This window comes from Natator depressus, chromosome 20 (genome assembly GCF_965152275.1).
Source record: "Natator depressus isolate rNatDep1 chromosome 20, rNatDep2.hap1, whole genome shotgun sequence".
In the NCBI taxonomy this organism is placed as follows: Eukaryota; Metazoa; Chordata; order Testudines; family Cheloniidae; genus Natator; species Natator depressus.
Genome location: NC_134253.1, coordinates 22,042,231 through 22,060,445, shown reverse-complemented (window position 1 = coordinate 22,060,445; position 18,215 = coordinate 22,042,231). Strand labels below are relative to the sequence as shown.

Here is an 18,215-nt window from a genome sequence, read left to right as displayed (position 1 = left end):
GCCAGGGGGTGGATGCCGTGAGCCAGGAGGGGGCACTCTGCTCTCTGAGTCAGAGCAGACTCAGCGCGGCACTAGGGCAGTGCTCTGCCAATGCCCCTCGATCCCACCCCACAGCTCCCTGCCCCATGGCTTTAAATCTCGTCTGATGGCTGGCACCTCCAGCTGCCCCCGCACCCCACAGCGCCCCATAGCGCCTGGCTCCCACCAACCCCTGCAGGAATGTAACGCCCAGTCCCATATGGCCCTATAGGGCCCAGGCACCGCCCCCTACAGCCCCCCACCCAGGCTCCCCCGCCTCTGCCTCATCTCCCCTCCTGATTGGTCAGACTCTCCTCCCCCTCCTCCTTCCTCTTTCGTCCAAGCGACCTGGCTGGTTGTTGGCCGCCGGAATCCCAAAAATTGGCGCGCGCGCGGATTGGCGGGGAGCAATGAGAGGCGGACGCGGATTGGTCGCATCCGGCTCCCGCCAGGGACGGAGAGGGGAAAGCCGATTGGCGACTGAGGGCAGGGGCGTGGCGCTCGGCAGGAAGTGAGCGGGCCGGGCGGGGATTGGTCCCGGCGCGAAGTGCGGGGATTGGCGCGTCGGTGTGGGGCGGAGGTGGGGATTGGCGGAGGCCGGCGGGTGACACGCGCTGATTGGCCGGCTGTGCGCGTGGGCGGCCGCCGCAGGCGGCGCGCGCGGGCGGCGGGGCCGCTTTGTGGCGGGCGCTGCGGCGGGTTCGGGTCCCGGCGGCATGTCCCGCGTGTCGGTGCTGGGGGTGTCGGTGCTGGAGAACCCGAGCCCGTTCGGCCGCCCGCTGCGCTTCCAGGTGCAGTTCGAGTGCGGGGAGGCGCTGCCGCACGGTGAGTCCGGGCCGGCCGGGACCCCCCCCCCGGCCGGCCCCCAGCCCCTGACAACGGGCACCCGGCTGCCGCCCCCCCCCCGCCGGGAACCTTCCGGGTCCGGCCCTGGGACCTTTGAGGCCTGGGAGCCCCCTCCCCCCCCCGCCGCCATCAGCCCCTGCCCCCCCTCCCATTCCCGCCCTGGCCTGGAGCGGGCCCCCCACACGCTGGGGGCGGGAAGGGGGCGGGGTCTCCCGGGCGGGCGGGCGGGGAGTGGGGGAGGGGCAGATGCCCCGGGTTCAGGGGCCCCGGACTCCTGGGTTCCGGACCGCCAGTCCCCTGGCCCGCCGTCGCTCGCTCGTGCCCGCAGCAGGCCGGGCGGCTCTTCCCGGAGCGGGCAGGGGGCTGCGGGGGGGAGCGAGCCAAGGCCCAGACAGGAGCGGGGCGGGGCCGCGCTGGGGAAGCGGGCGGGAGGTGGAAGCGGGCGCCGGCGAAGGACCCCCCCCGCGCCCCGCCTCTGGCTCCACTCAGCGGGCTGCAGCGAGCTCTTTGGTGTCAAAATCACCCAGCTGCACTACCCCGATTAACCCTGCCAGCCCTGCCCCTCGCCGGGGGGGGGGGGGGGGGGAGATGAGACTCTTACCTGGCGGCCCCCAGGGAATTCTGCTTGCAAACTTCTGTTCCCTTGGTGCCAGTTTTTATCGACACCGAGGCTTAAATGGTACGTTATGCCCTGATGGGTAAGAATCACGTTGTGCCCAGCATTTCTGAAAAGCGGGCCACGCACAGCTTGATTCGGTGGCCAGAGAATCCTTCTGGTCCGGAGATGCCTCGGGGCAGAAAACTTTTGCCTTTTGCAGAGCATGGTGTAGCCAGACCAATCTTCCTGGGCTGAATATTTTCCAGCAATAAACACGTGAATGAGACATTACTTAACACAGCGAAGCGATGGCACTGAAAGGTAGAATAGTGGCAGTGATGTTTCCAGTTCTTTGTCTGCCCTCCCCCACTAAGATTTCCCATCCAAAAGACCCTAAACCCCCTCCTGCCCCTTCTTCTTAAAACAGCCCATCAAGGAAAAGGGCCCTTAGACTGCAGTTTTAGAGCCATTGTATTAAGAGATCTGAGTGCTTCTGAGGCATCTCTGGGAGGCTGGCTCCTCTCTCTGAAGAAAGGAGCCCAGGGGTTGAAAAGAGACTTTCCAAAGGGTGTGAGGATAGTGTGAGATGTCACGCCGCAGAGCGGTATTGTCACGAAAGCGTAGCTTGCAAAGCCCTTTATGGCCTAAGCCCTGAGCCTCTTAACTTCAGGGGGTGTCAAAGCTGTGGAGTGGCGGCAGCCAAATCTCTCTGCTGTCTTTGGGGCTGAGAAATTGGCATGTCTCATTGGCTTTGAAAATGGGCTGTTTGTGGAGTCTGAGCACAGCCCCGCTGAGTGGGGGCAGTAGGAACGCTGCCGCGCTGTTGGACCGTCCATCTTCTCCAAGGCGATCCTCCAGATACGGGCGGCACCACCCGCTGCATAGCCCGCCTAACTCTGCAGCTTGCCCTGTACAGGGATCTTTCTCCAGACAGGACGGGCCATGCCACTCTGGGAAACCTGTCTGCGAATCAATCGGATAAGCTTTCCAGTGCACTGGGGGGAGGATCAGCTCTCAATCAGACTGAATTTCCTCACTCTTAGGGGCTTGTGTGGGATCATCCCCCACTACTCTCTATTCTGGGAAGGGGGCTATAGCTTGTAGCGGCTTGAGGGTATATGCTGCAGTTTGTTCCTCAAGGAAGGCTTCCCTCTATTAGTAAGGTACTCTAGCCTATTATGTAATCTCTGGCTAATGCATCCCCTCTCTTGTAAATTACACAGCTTCTGTATGTTAAAAAGGTGCTGTTTCTGATTTGTTTTGAGAAACTACATAACCCCCTTCATCCAAACTCCCCCTGCTATGTGGCATTATTCTGCCTGGCAAAGGCCACCCGGATCCAGGCTCCTGGGAAATGTTTACATGTTACATAGCATGCTTCCCTCAGGTGTGGAAATGAAAACTATCCTTCCACCCTCCCATACGCACACTTGTTCTAGCTTGATGTCTGTGCATGGGGGCATAGGCCTGGCATTGGCTCAGGCTTGGACACGCCTGAACGCCTCTTAGGTTTGGGTACCAGGCTTTGGTAAAAGAAGGCAGATCCTGCTCGGAGCTGAAACTCATCCCTTGAAATGGACAGCTTGGCAAACCTAGTGCATGTGCTTGTATTCAGAGGAGCACTGATTATTAACTTGATTTAAAACCAGAGTTGAGCTTAATGTAATTAAGAGCACCCACACAGGAGGTAACATGACTCAGGACCCCATTGTGTCAGGTGCTGTACAAACAACAACAAAAGAAGGATCCAGCCCCAAAGAGCTTCCGATCTAAGTATCAGACAAGGAACTGCAGATGGAACCGGATAGACAGATGGGGGCTTGCAACGAAACCATTCTGGCTGTAACTGGTGCAGCCTTGAGTGCAGGCAATGCTTAAGATGATCCCTTGGCCCATAATCAGGAAATCTCTCATGAGCTTTAAAGAGCAGAGCCTGGCTCCCTTCCCACTGGGGCTGCACCTGTCGGAGACTCTGGTCAGTGCTTTGGTCTCATCTCTTGCCAAAAGGTCTCCCATCTCTTGGTGGTGGTCTACAGAATCTAACCTTCTGGGGTCCCCTGTGATCCCTATCCCTCGAAGAAATGGGTTGGCAGGAGGAGGGGAAGGAGCTTGCAGCTCAGAGGATGGTTTCATGTTTGAGGTGTTTGCTGGGGACTCAGGAGATCAGAATTCGGTTCTGGGCCATGCCACAGAGTCTATTGAATCTTGGGCAAGTCACTTAAGCTTGCTGTGCCTCAGTATCCCTGTAAAAGGGCATAATAACCCTTCCTTTATCTTGTCTGCTTTGTGGTGGTGTCCTAGATGTCTGGGCAGTGCCCAGCACAAAGGGGTTGGTGGTTGTGAGACACTGATAATTAAGTTCTGGATGGGGAACTGATGGAGAACACAAGGGACAGGGTCAGACCATCACGTTGGTGTAAATATGGGTGTTGTGCTCAGTTATGCTGGTGTAAATCCAGAGCAGAATCGGTTCCCCAGCATTACTCAGGGGCTGCTGCTGATTCTCACTGCGCTCCCCTTCCCTTTCAGACCTGGAGTGGAAAATCATCTATGTGGGCTCTGCGGAGAGCGAGGAGTATGACCAGGTGCTCGACTCTGTGCTGGTGGGGCCTGTCCCAGCTGGGAGGCACATGTTTGTGTTTGAGGTAAGAGGCATTAGTGAGAGACTTGGGTGGGGCTAGAGGGCCTGGTCTGGGGCTAGGAAGCAACTGGATAGGTGAAATGCAACCAAAGCAGCTTGGGGCTCTTAATCTGTGGCCGTATTTTTGAGTGGGGAGGCAGGATGAATGGGCAACGTCTTATTATGGTGGTGAAGACCCTTCCGAGCATGATGTCTGCAGAGAGCAATGTTAGCCAGCGGGAATCAGGAAGCCAATTGCTCACGAAAGCTTATGCTCAAATAAATTTGTTAGTCTCTAAGGTGCCACAAGTCCTCCTTTTCTTTTTGCGGATACAGACTAACACGGCTGCTACTCTGAAATTTGTTTCCCCTAGTGTGTTCAGGGTTATTTTTGTCCTCCCTGTTAAGCATCAGGGATTGACCACAGCTGGAGATGGACTGTGGACAGGGTGGGCTGGTATCCTGAGGGAGTACAGAGGATTTTCTCGGATGCTTGGCTGGTGCGTCTTGCTCCCGTGCTCACGGTCACGCTGATCTTCAGGTTTGGGGTCAGGAGGAAATCTCCCACCCCCACCCCGCCGTCAGATTGGCAGGGACCTTGGTGGTTATTCGCCTTCCTTTACCGTGCATAGCAGGGGTCCTTGCTCAGCTCGTCTGGTTAGATCTCGCTAAATCAATTCCCGGTCATCGCTAGCACCTCAGTCCCTCCTGTTTTCTCCCTGTGGCATTCAACCGTTGGGTCTCCCATAGTTTGGTCTGATCTGGGCTGTTGGGCTTGGTGATAGAGAGAAGGTCATACAGGGTGATCTGGTTGTCCCTTCTCGCTTAAAAACTCACCGATGTGACTGGCTTTTGGTGTCCCTCTGACGTGCTCTTTGATCTCCCCCTGGGGTGGGGATGTTGCTTCCTTTCCAGGCTGAAGCCCCCAACCCCAGCCTGATTCCTGAGAGTGACGCGGTGGGGGTGACTGTGGTGCTCATCACCTGCACCTACCTGGGCCAGGAGTTCATCCGCGTGGGCTACTACGTCAACAATGAGTACACGGACCCTGAGCTGCGGGAGAACCCACCCCTTAAACCAGACTTCTCCCAGGTACGAGCAGCTGGCAGAGGCGGGCTCTTGACTCACACCCTGCCCATGGGGTCTTTGTAAGGGGCACCTCGGGCCTTCTGGGCAAGGAGGCTCTTGCCACTGCAGAGCCCTGGTCTGACCCAGTTCCTCACGGGGTGGGGGGGGCTGGGATCAGGGAGCTCTCTGATGCTCTGAGCCCTAGTGCGGCATTTCAAGCTCTTGGTCCCTGCCTGGCTAGGGAAAGGGTGAGTCTCGAGGTCCCTGGTTAGGGGACTGGGAGTCAGCGCACCTGGGTCCCCTTCCTGGCTCTGTTACCGATTTACTTGTAGGTCCTTGCCCAAGTCGCTTCCCTGCTACCCTGTGCCTCGGTTTCCCCCTCTGTACAGCAGGGCTGCTGGTACTTTAGACCTTTACTAAGGGCTTGGCTACGCTTACAAGTTATAGCACATTAAAGCAGCCCCAGGCGCCCTAACTCATGACCCATCCACACTGGCAAGGCACTTAGAGCGCCTGGACTCTGCAGCTGGAGCGCTTCTGGTAATCCACCTCCATGAGAAGCATAACGCTTGCTGTGCCTCGGCTGAAACACCCCAGCGTCCGTGTGACCAAGGTGTTGGATTACTGCACTCTGATCAGCCTCCAGAAAGTCCCATAATCACCTTAAGTCAAGTGGCCACTCTTGTCATTGTTTTGAACTCCGCTATAGGAATGCGGATATGCCCTTTCAAAGCTCCGTTTCTGACAGCCGGCTGCTTATCTTTTCTGGGACAATGTTGCTTGCTGAGATTGTGTGAGAGAGAGAGGCTGGGGGAGGGGGGTCTGCTGTTGTCTGAACTTACAAGACAGCATGCTGACATGCTGACATGCTCTCAGCCCCCCACAAATCCACTCTCTCTCCCCCCACATACACACACCATGCTCCCTGTCACACTCCACCCCCACCCCCATTTGAAAAGCATGTTGCAGCCACTTGCATGCTGGGATAGCTACCACAATGCACTGTTCTCTGTGGCATTGCAAGAGCTGCTAATGTGGCCATGCCAGTGTGCTTGAATCTGACAGTGTGGACACACTGCAGCGCTTTCCCTACTGCGCTCTCCAAGGGCCGGGTTAACTTGCAGCGCTCTACATCTACAAGTGTAGCCATGCCCTTAGTTAAGGAAGAAAAGACTTGACTCCTGGTTATATCCCAGTGCTGTCCTACCCTCCCATCTCAACTGGCTTAGGCCAGGGTACGCCCTGGGGGCGGGAAGGCCCCACTTCTTTCCCCATAGCATGAAATCCCAGCAAGGGCCCCTACAGCCAGCTGGTTGACTGGAAATTTTCCAGCATCTCTCCCCCCATAGGGTTCTCCTACACAGGCTGGGGGGCTGTTAGGTGTCTCTAGCCCCCAGATTGCTGTATAACAAGCCCTGCAGCTGTCTGACTCCTCCTCCCCCTGCTTAGCTGCAGAGGAACATTCTGGCCTCCAACCCCCGTGTCACCCGCTTCCACATCAACTGGGACGGCCCCAGTGACCAGATGGAGGACATCGAGAACGTGGACCCGGAGCCTGAGGGCGTGCTGTCTGCCAGCTGCACCTCAGCCAAGGGGCCGGGCACTGCTCTCGGCATCCTGCCTGAGAACTCCATGGACTGCATGTGATCCAGGGCACGGCCAGACCTGGACACAGGAGTCCCAGGACACAGCCACTGCGTGGGGAAGGGGATCTGACTGGCTTCAAGGGGGCTGCATCCAAGTACCACAGTCAGTGGAGAAACCTGGACATGTTCTAGTGGGGTAACTAAAGGGTTAATGCCTCTCCTTAACCAATGGGGTGTCTGACTGTGGCCCTTCCCCTTAGCCAGTGGGCATTAGGGGATGATCTGTGAGGAGACTGGGGGCACCTGCTTTGCAGCTGGGCTAGGGAGGAATGGGAGCTGTAGGTCTGCTGGGCTCCTCCCCCACTTTCTCTGTCTCTGCACCAATCACTGCTGGCTCGGTAGGAATCACCCTTGACAAGCACTTAGTCCCACCCACCCTGCATCAGGCCACCAGCTCAGGGAGCTCCTGGGGCTTGGGTGGCTTGCCGGGAATGTGAGCCAGCTCCATTGGCTTGTCTCTGGGAACCATCCCCACCTCTGCGCTGACCCAGCTCCACTCCTTCCAGGGCGGCTGCAGCCATGACATGCACCTGCCTGGTATCCTTGGCCACAGTTGAGGCGGACTCCCCGTCAGACCCCTCCTTCACTGGCTCTAGCTGGGCAGTCGTATGCTCTCCCCTCCAGCCCCATGCTGCCCACTTTGGCTTTGCAGCGCTGGGAGTTCCTCCTCCTGGGAGCATCCCAATAACTCTAGAGCAGCTCCCTCCAGCTGGAGGATTGAAATCCCCACCCCTGGGGGGCTTCAGACTGTGTCTCGTCCTAGCTGCAGCACATCATGGTTCTACCAGCTCCTCTGGGGCACAACTCGCTCCAGCATCTCTCCTGTGTACAGCCTTTCCTGGGGTGAAGGGGCACCAACATACAGAGCCCTTGTGATCACATAGCTTGACCTCAGGGGTGGGGGGTATGCACGGCACCGTGTGGCAAAGAGCTGTCTGATCGGCATTAGGGTGCGTTAGACTCAGACCTTTCCTGCTGGATCGACTTCCTTCCTTCCCTCTCAAGAAGAACCTCTGATAACGCCGCTCTGGCAACACCTACTGGTCTGGTGTGTTGCGTTAGGAAACCCGCTTCTGTTCCACTAGACTGATCCATCTGCAGCCTGATCCGGAATGGAGCATGCCCCTGCTCATCCGGCTGTGGGATGGCAATTCTATTCGCTTTCTAGAGTAAATGGCCAGTTACAAACCCAGCCGGGATCTTGAGCCCTCTACCGGCCTGCGTGGGGGAAAAGAGAGATTATTTGGGGGAATCGCTAGTTCAGTTCTGTTCCGAAGTGCCCTGTTCTGACCTTGTCCGTTTCCCTCTCTGATGTGGTAGGAGTACTCTGCATACATGGATTTTTTGTTGTTGTTTTTTAACGATTGAAAGTGTCTTAAGTCAACATAGGAATAAAGCTCTTGGAATGATTTGCTGTCTCATGCACTGGAGCAAACAGCGTGGCATGAGTGCGGGGCCTGGCAGCACGGCCTCACCCACTTCCTTCATAGTCACGGTGCTTCTGGCTGGGGGCTATGCCAGCAGCATTCTTCAGAGGCGGCACGGTCCGATACGGTCTGTCAGCCGGTGAGTCGTGACCCTGGGGGTGGGGTCCTGAGACATTGACAAATCTTATTGCCATCTAAAGCAAAGAGAATCTCACTCCCTGACAACCCACGTAGCTGTCCTCTTCAAGGTAAGTATCCTGCCAGCCTCTCCACGCACATGCAGGCTTAGTGTTATCATCACTGGTGCTTTTTTTATTCTTTGTAGTCAACGTGAGACAGGGAGGGAGTCATGAAAATTTTTGACTTCAGGTAAGGGGTTGCCAACCTGAAAAGTTTGAGAAATGGGTGTGGTGGATGGGACACGAGTCCTGGGGTCTATTCCTAGTCCTGCCACTGACTCTGTGTGAACTTCGCCAAGTCCCTTGCCCCTCTGTGCCTCAGTTTCCCCTTCCACTCTTTGTCTATTTAGACTGTGAGCTCTATGGGGCAGGGGCTGTCTCACACTCTCTATGCAGCCTCTCAGTTGAGACTTCTAGGCTCCAGAATAATGCAGCCTGCAGAGGCCTGGGCATGCTTTATTCATCAGCAGCCAAGCGTGTTCTGTCGGTCTCTCCCAGGTTACGTTTCAGGTCCTGCCGAGGTGGGAGAACTGGCAAAAGGCTCATCCCAAGAGGGAAAGGTGAGCTGGCGAGCTGTGTCCACACTGGTGTTGCTGCCAGCGGTGCAAACCTCAAGTATAGGGGTGTAAAGCAGTTGCCCAAATCATGTCGGGGGGGGGGGGGGTGGACGGATTCTCCCTTAGAGCTGTGCTTTGTGCAGTTGTTAGTGCACAGGGAGTGTAAAAATGTTACTAAATTAACATACAGTGGTGGCGTAGCCATGTTGGTCCCAGGATATTAGAGAGACAAGGTGGGTGTGGTAATTTATTTTATTAGATCAACTGCTGTTGGTGAGAGAGACAAGCCTTTGAGCCACACGGCATCTAGAGCTCTGTGTGGCTCGAAAGCCTCTCTCTCTCTCTCTCTCACAGAAGCTGGCCCACTACAAGATATTACTTCACCTACCTACCTTGTCTCACTAAATTAAAATGGCGATGACCCGTCCCCAGCTCACATTGGTGTACATGACTGCCAGGTGCATGCTAGAAAGGTGCACTAGCTTAACTAGATTTTAAACCAGGGCATACCTCTAATGGAAACGCATAGCTTAATTTGCCAACGTTCTGGCGCTGGCTAAACCTGTCTGAGTGAGACTTAAACTGGTTTAAGGGTGTCTACATTAGGGGTTTGCATCAGTTTAACCAGATCACTTTTAAATCTAGATGGTCTGTGTCTGAACATCTTAAAATCTTGTTCAGTGTTTGTACAGCACCTGGCACAATTGAACAGTAAACAGCTGCAGCTTTCTAGTGCATGGTCAGACAAATCTCATCCTGGGTATGTGATCCCAGCACAGTAATCAAGACCTCAAACCGTGTCAGACCCTTTGGTGTTTTATAAACACCTGAACATCCATGACACCACCAGTGAGGAAGCAGCCTCCTTCTCAAGTGGCTCCGTCTCAAACTTTCTTCTGATCTGTAATCAATACCAGGGGAAGCCCCAGCTGAGTGTTTCTGATTATTTCTAAGGCTTAAAAAAAAAACAAGCAGTAAAACTTCCAACTTCTCAAGCCTGACTTCTCCATCAAAAAAAAGAAACGCGCCCTGATTTTATATGGATCCTTTCAAGGTCACCTTTGTATTAAAGCCCTAGTTGAGTCCAGAAAACGTGACTAAACTCTGTGCTAGAGGATTTTTTGGAACTTTCTCTGACGCTTTGCTTTAGCCTCGAAGCTGTAAAAGAAACTGTTTGTTTTTTGGGTGCCTGAGGGAGGATTTAGGGACAAGCATCCATTTCCCCCTCCCCCTTTTTTTTCCTTCCTCGCACATCTTTCCAATCACACGCACCCCCACACCTAGGGATTTCCTGTTGCAATTAACAAGCTTGTTTCCCAGCAAGGGAGAGGACTGGTACCACCATCTATGCAGCAACAGACCACTAGCTGAGTGTATTAAAAAGGTTAGTCGGCTTCCTCTGAAGCATCGGATATCACGGCAGGAGCTGAGATGGGCTTAATTATCTACTCTGCTATAGGAACTAATGAATCACTCTGGCTACTGATAAACAATTGCTGTGGACCGAAAGAAGGCCTTGATCCTATGTATGCATCCTTCTGCCCAGAGGGTGTCCCAGGGAAGTGTGTGCAAGGACTGAGGAAGGATAGACGAGCGGTTAAGACACTGGACTGGGACTCGGGAGATCAGATTCAGTTCCTGGATGTCGGTCTCCTTGTACACCTTGAGTAAAGCAGAATCAGGAGCTACCCCATGTCTAGCTAGTGTTGAATGTGGCCTCTTTTACAGTGAAAGGTGAATTGCAAAGGGGAAAGCAGGTATTAACAGGCCCTCTCTGCTGGAGGCACGATATTATACCTCTGCCCTCTCGTGCCTGGGGAAGAATGTGAAACAGCAGATCCTCTCTTTGTCAGAGGACTCTGCCAAGGCCGGTGGAGACTTGAATGCTGATGGCTCGTGAGACTGCAGCTTGGGCAGTAGTTCTCCCAGCTGAGGTTGGGGGATGATCTAGGTGGGTGGGGAGCTCCTGCCTGCAAATCTTTACCCACCAATCTCTGCTTGGTTTGCTCCCTGTTGCAGCTCTTCTCCCACGCGATTGTGAGGGATGTAGACTGGCAGGGCACCCTACCTGCCTCCTCCCTGCACCAATTGTTCACTCGAGCCAGGCCCCTAGAAGGTCCATGAATGAAGACGGGGCCAGAGTTGGTAGGAGTTTGTTCCCATGCTGCCTCTACTGTGCTTTGCATCAAGCCTTCAGTGAGCAGCCGCCAGGAGCTACCAAGCCCTGACAAAGGAGGAAAATTGCCGCCTTTTGTTGTGTTTGCGGTTTGTTTTGATCTTGTCTAATGGGAATCACGCCGGTGGCGCCGAACCAGCCCTTCAGCATGGGAGGGGTGGCCTGAGCCCTTAATCAAATGCTTATTTACCAATCTGAGCCTAGTCCCCAACACTGCAAATTAGTTTGTCTGTGCCTTGGCAGGCAAGCAACAGCCAGGAACTCCCAGCAAGGCAGGGAAAGTGCATTTCCCCTTCTTGGTGAGATCTCTGCTTGCATCTCTTCCTTCCCTGCTCCATTCGTGGGATCAGACCCATGGCCCATACAGCCTGTTTTCCTGACCGGCCAGCATCAAGCTGCGTAAGAGGAAGGTGGATGTACCCTGCACTGACGGCATAACCAAAGCATCCTCTGAAGTTGCAAGACTTAGAGGCTAGCTCATGTCCCTGGGAAGATTTAGATCTCTTGTTTGCTGCTTAAATCTTCTCTGTTCTCATTCTGGATGGTCTCATTAGCCACATAAATGTCTGATCTTTAAAGTAATAATAATCCAGCTAAGCTCTTGTGCTCAGTATCCAGTGGCAGTACGTTCCCCAGCTCACATGGGGGAGAAGGGAGTATTTCCTTTAATCAGTTCTGAACTTGTCACCTTTCAGTACCACAGAACGTGGTGTTTAATCTCACCCTTTACTGCGCGAAAGGTGAACCACACGGAGCGAATGGCTTTGCTGCCTCTTCTATTTCTACTTTGGTTTTGCTTCCTGATCGTCAGGCAGCCAGAATGATCTTTCTCTTTACATGAGGAATGTGGGTTTTGTCTAACTTATTTTTCCTGAGAGGCTGTATAAATTAGAGAACTGCCAAGAATGTCAGATCGCAGAAGCCAACCTAGGGCAGCCAGACAAGTTAAAAGAGGAAGTGACTTTTTCCACACTTGCTCAAAACTTTGTAATGCCTCTTTGACTCTACGGCCATATGGACACTTAGGGGGGAAAAAACGTCTCGGTTAGAATTTGACATGCAGTTCCATTGGGGGCCGTGAAATCACCACACTCGCTCTGGAGGACTTATCTCAGCAGTAGCAAGCAGCCACAAGAGTGGGAGAGCTGGGGACTGTTCCCAGCTGTGTGATCTTGGTCACGTCATTTCTGTGTTCCTGGTTTCCCCACCCTCCCTCTACCCTTTCTATTTAGATGGGAAGCTTTTCGGGCCAGGGATTCTCTCACTAGGTACATGCACAGCACCTAGTACAGTGAGGTGCTGATCTCAGTTGAGGCCTCAAGTTGTTCCTGCCGGATCACTAATGATATTCCCAAGGAGAAAATCAAGGAGGAAAATTCCCTCATTTAACAGGGTTTGGGTACGCTAACTTTTCAGACTTCCTTCCTCCCTCCATTGTAAAGAAAGAGCGCCCCACTCTTTCCGGCAGGCAGCTCGCTGTTAAGGGGTCAGTCTAAAAACACTGAACAGCTCTAGCCCTACAAAAATCAGACACTGCTGTGAGTGGGATAACAGATCACTTTGCAGTGTCAGGCTATCTTATTTTAGGAATAATGGAAACTGACTTGCTTCTTAGCCAGCAGTGTGGTGGTGCTCTGACACACAGGAGACTTGGCTACCATTCTCAGCACTGCTGCTGGCTGTCTGGGTGACCTTGGGCAAATCACTGCCCTTCTGTGTCTTTCCCCATTTTACAGATGGGGAAACTTCCTTTGCAAAGTGCTTTGAGATCTATGGATGAAAGGTGCTATATAAGAGTTAGATAGTGATATTTTATGTAGATAATCGTTAGATGTCTGAATCTACCTTAGGAACATAAGTGTAAAACTCCAATCTTACACACAGATTAGATAAAAACCTGAATTGCCTGGTTCTAACATAATATGACTTTGTTTCTCAGAATTCAGAACCCCACAAACGGAGAGAGACGAAGCAGGCTGCTCCCCAAGGCAGCAAGGCATAACTCGCCCGACCTCGTTCTAGGCTGGTTTGTTCCAGACTGGCTGCTTGCATGCTTCCCTTCGGAGCCCTTAACCCTGCAAGCAGGACCAGGAACCCCACCCTGTTAAAATGACAGCTTGTAATTCCAAGTAGTCCTCCATACACCATCACAGTTTCAGGGCAACCGTACCTGTATTCCCTCTTCTTGGCCAACCAAAGGCCCCCACTTTAGGTTTCTGGGTCCCAGCTGTCCCCTCTCTTGGGAGGACACCCACATTTCTCTCCCTCCTGACCAGAGGCTTCAAGGCTTCCCAGCTCCCTGCGTTACGCTGTACAGTCCTCAGCAACACAGACATCCCAAGAAGGCCACTGCCTATGCTTTGCTTTCTCTCCGAGGCCTGAGACGAGTGCCTTGCCTACAGGTGCAAGTTGCCACTCACCTCCTTCAAAGCAAGCATGTTTATTCTTAAGGGAAAAACATTACAGAGAAAACATTACAACAATAAAAGCATCTACACGCATGCTAAAAAGCTCACCAGAGGTCTCCCCAACTCCAACATGGGGCTCTGGCAGGTTTTAGTCCTTCAAAGCCCCACAACTGGGGTTTTTCCAGTGGTTACAACTTCACCCATCTTAGATCAGGAACCCAGGCCGGGCTGATCAGCTGTTTCTTTACACAGCTTTGGCCTTTGCTCTTGGCCTTCTGTGACAGGTAATGTAGCAGATGCTGCCCCTTTCCTCACAGCATAGCTTCACCAAGCTGGGTTTTTGGATAACTGGAGTTGGAGAAATTTGCATTCATGTTCCCTTCTAGGGATTCTCCAGGAAATCCACTTAAAATGTATTGTCCCAACAGTCCATAGTTGTCTGGCACATTTTTAATAGTCTTTTGAACTCCCCGGTCTCATATCTATCACATCTGCCCCCGGAGAGGTTATATACAACCCCAGCCCCCAATAATACATAAACCTCTCAAGGATATTGCAGGAAATTGCTGTCTCTGTCTCACACCACATTAACAGCCACCCAGTCCCATAGGGTCTGAGCATCTTCCATGTAAAGTCCCTAGTGGGCTTCATGGGAGCTCTACCTCTTCTCCAGTGTCAGGGCAAAACTCAGGGCTAAGGGGTTCTTTGTGTGTGATTTGTTACATATTTTTAGGGGGATAAATGTGGTCATTTGTGCAATGGTGATACTAGACTAAGCTGCTTGCCGTAGGGATGGTCTTTGTGTGTCTAGCCTCCTAGGTGTTACTACACTACAGGTAATGGTGGGAAGGGCTCTGTTGAAGAGGGAGATTTAGGCCCCCAAAGCATAACCAATACGTACCTCAAGTTCTGCAGCCCATCTGTCTTTAAAACCCCAGTGGCCTGCCCTCAGCTAATCGCACCTGTGTCTCTTAGATCAAATTGTCTTCTCAGAGGTGGTGCTGTTTGCTACACTCTTGTCCCTCAAGGTGACCCACAAGGTCACACTTTCTTGTCAGTTCCACTTCCTTCCTGGAGCCCAGGCTGTGGTTGGCTGCTGGGATAAGCTGAAATCAGTGAGTTCGCTTTCATTCCAGCAGGCTTCCTAAAAACCCATCTTGTATTGATTTAATGTTTCAAAACTGAATCAATTCAGAGCTTTTACAAAATCCCCTTTTGAGGTTAAACTGCCTAACTTCGACCTTCATTTCCTATTAAAGTCTGGGCCAAATCCCAGGCTGCTGTAAATCAGACATGGCTTCACTGGAACCTTTGGACCAGATCCTCAACTGCTGCGGCTCTACTGAAGCCAATGGAGTTATGCAGCCTTACAGCAGCTGCTCTGGTTTGCTATCTTGATCAAAAAGTCGATTGCCTCCTAGGTCATGCTGTGTGCAATCAATTTTAGTTTAGTTCAGGGCACGGTTTTCCCAGGCTGCGAGCAGGGGAAGGAGTGAGGGAGAGAGCCACGTGGACATAACTTCACCTCAGCTGCCAGCTGCACATCTCGTCTACCATCAAGCACAAAGTTTTGGTGGTCTGACTTTGCTTTTCAGTTATTATTTTGTGCCTGTCTCTTTCCTTTCTCCTGAGTGGGCGAGCGACCCGGCCCCTCGTTGGGAAGATGCAGCTTCTATTAAATGGAGGAGTTGCTTTTAGAAAGCCCGGAGCACTAAGCAGAGTCAAGGGAAAAGTATTGCTAACTGCAAGCATTCAAAAGGGTGAACTTGGCTTAAAAAAAACCCCATGAGCTTCTTTAAAATAAAGAGGGGGGTGATTCGTGTTTTGCCTACTGTGGTTTTGAGGCTTTAGAGGTCATGTTTTTCAACCTTCTCTCTGCAGCAACGAAGGCTAGGAACTAAACACTGAGTTTTTTGCATAATCCCACAAGTCCATGAGCAGAGGCTTTAAACATCAACGATCCCGCTTGTCATGCTAAAATTACAAGAGTTGGGGACACTAAAATATTACAGTTTAAGCAATTCATTTAATATTGCAGTAGTAATTCCAGGCTGCAGCTGGAATCAAGGCCTTGGCAGCATGGGTGCTGCGCTGACAGTAAGAGACATACGGTCCCTGCCCAGTGCTTTAACTATGGGACCAGCCTTTCTTGATGGAACGGCGGAGCTGGATTCTATTGTGATTCCCAGCAGCAGCCGGTATAGAGCTCTCCGGGGCATATGTGAAACTACAGCACCTAGCACGGGGGGCCCAAATCTCAGTTGTAGCAGCTGCTACCATAAGGCTCTGCCCAGGCCCATCAGCTTGCTGGATTGGGAGCAGCAGTGCAAATTTCTGTCCTCAGTGACACCTGTGTGGATTGAACAGCAATTCGCTAGGTTGCCGATGTCTTAGCGGGGGAATCCCACAAGTGTTCTTTCCTTTGGGTGTGTTAAATCCCCATGCCTGGGGGGAGGGGTGTTTAGGGAGAGTGTGCTGCAGAGATGGGGCAGGGACTCCAAGGGGGGAATCCTATTTCTGTTTAAACAGATGCTTTCTCAAAACAGACAGGTGGCAGCAGCTCCTGGGCAAAGGCTCCTGGATGAAGCTAGCTAAGTTTATACTTGGTTCAGGGGGTGGCGGATATATGTCTAGTGCCAGGGCTGCCTCCAGGCACCAGCTTTCCAAGCAGGTGCTTGGGGTGGCATTCAGAATGGGGCGGCAGTCCGTGTCCTGCGACGGCTTGGGGCGGCAAAATTGGTAGAGCCGCCCTGTCTAGTGCGATCTGAAATGGGGGTTCGGGCAAAGGGGGTGATCCTGCCCTGGGAAGTACCTGCCAGTGGATGCCATCCACATCACATGAAAGACAAATTACTCTGTAGACAGGTTTGAGAGTCAGGTGGGGGGGACAGGGCTAGGGAAATCTCTCCCCCCTCCCGCCCTTCCCCCCAGCTCATCACCCTGATGGTACATTGTGGCGTGTGGATGAAGAGCCCCTCTTTCCAATGTGTTGGGTTCCCTCCCCTGCACATCCAATCCTTAGAGCATTAGAATCTGTTGCAGCTCCCACCTAGTGGGACTTAGACTTTCTCAAGCTGTAGACAGAGGTTCTGAGTTTGGGACTGAGGCCCCACCAAGCTATTTATTTATTTGTACTAGAGTAGAACCTATGAGCCACTGACAGAGATTGGGGCCCCAATGGGCTGGGTGCTGCTGTGAGGGGCTCACAGTCTGAATAGACAGGGTGGGGGGAACACCTCCAGGGAGGAGAACCTGCCCCCCCCACCCCGGGGGCTGCACTGCAGCGGAAGCCCAGTTGCTGACTGGCCCCCAGTTGTGTGTCCGTTGAGGAATGATGCTTATTAAAACAGCAGGGTCATGGAGGCACATTCCAGGGGCAGGAGCTGGAGAGGCAGCAGATCTCCGCACGGCAGGTAAAGCTAATAGCAGTTCCTCTTCCCAGGCCTAAGGTGTCAGCTGCTCAACCCCCTTCCAAGAAAGGCTGAGTGAAGGGGGAGGGGCCACCAGGGTGCCCCTGGGCAACACCCACAAATGAGTCACCCAGTGGACCCCTCCGCTGTAGGCTCCCGGTCAGCCTGAATGGCTCTGTCACTCCTACACTCCCTGTCCCCATGGTCCCCCACGATGCCTCCTAGCCCCACTTCCCTGTCTCCATAGCACCCCAGGATGATTCCTGATCCCCCTGCCCATCCCCATGCCCGACCCAGGGTGGTTCCTAGGCTTCCTCCCTTGTCCCCACACCACCCCAGGGTGGTTCCTAGACCCCCTCCCCTGGCCCCATGCCACCCACCCCCATGTGTCTATATCGCTGTCCCTCTCTCCCTGGCCCCCTTCCTGTTTCCCCCACGTTTAGCTCCCAGGCCCCGCCCCTTTCCTCCCACGGCCCCGCCCCTCACGTTGAACATTCTTTCGAACGCTGTCTGGCCCGACGTTCTAAATATAGAACACCGCGACTTCAGCCCTCTGAAGCCAATCAGCGCCCGGGGGCGGGGCTAAACATGGCCGTCGGCCAATGAAAGCGGCCGAGCGAGGTGGACGGGCCCAGTCAGGGTCGGGGCGACGTCGAGGGAGCAGCGCGGAGCGTCGCGCGTCACGGCAGTCGGCCAATGGTGCGGCGGGGTACCCTGCTCGGCCAATGGGCGCCGGGCTCGCGCGGGCGGCTGGCGGCGGCGGCGGCCAATGGTGCGCCGGGCTGGGGCGGGGTCCGGAGCCCGAGGAGGAGCCGCCGCCGCCGCCGCCGCGGGGGGAGGGGAGGCGACACCGGTCTCGGCGGCTCCGCCTGGCGGCGGGGGGGGATCGGGGCCTGGCCGGGCCCAGCCGAGCCTCCTGCGGGCAGCGGGCGCCGGAGGGAGCAGCGGGGGCGGAGGGAGCCGCAGCCGGCCCCGCCCGGGCCCCAGCGCCGCGATGGGCAACGCGGCCACGGCCAAGAAGGGCGGCGAGCTGGAGAGCGGTGAGTGCGGGGGGGTCGCGGCCCCGGGGGGCCTGGCCGGGGGAGCAGCGAGCGGGGGGCCCTGGGGCGGTGCGGGGCCCGGCGGAGGGATCGGGGCCCCCAGGGGATGGGGGAGCGCGGGGCCCTGGGGCGGATGGGGCCCTGGGGGGAGTAGCGAGTGGGGGGGAGCGCGGGGCCCTGGGGCGGTGCGGGGCCCGGCGGAGGGATCGGGGCCCCCAGGGG

General features: G+C 54.5%; 2 protein-coding genes across 2 annotated transcripts in view; both read left to right on the top strand.

Annotated features, from left to right (window-relative positions):
- Positions 1 to 664: 664 nt before the first annotated feature.
- ASF1B (anti-silencing function 1B histone chaperone) lies at positions 665 to 8,198 on the top strand. The gene is made up of 4 exons (XM_074935721.1): positions 665 to 843; positions 3,992 to 4,107; positions 4,998 to 5,174; positions 6,600 to 8,198. The coding sequence occupies exons 1-4, from the start codon at positions 735 to 737 to the stop codon at positions 6,795 to 6,797; spliced, it is 600 nt and encodes a 199-aa protein (XP_074791822.1). The 5' UTR covers positions 665 to 734; the 3' UTR covers positions 6,798 to 8,198.
- Positions 8,199 to 17,872: 9,674 nt separating this feature from the next.
- LOC141974959 (cAMP-dependent protein kinase catalytic subunit alpha) overlaps positions 17,873 to 18,215 on the top strand; it is a 43,734-nt gene continuing 43,391 nt past the window's right edge. The window contains exon 1 of the mRNA XM_074935038.1: positions 17,873 to 17,993. Coding sequence (XP_074791139.1) covers positions 17,948 to 17,993 — 46 coding nt within the window. The 5' untranslated portion in view covers positions 17,873 to 17,947. The remainder of the gene's footprint in view (positions 17,994 to 18,215) is intronic.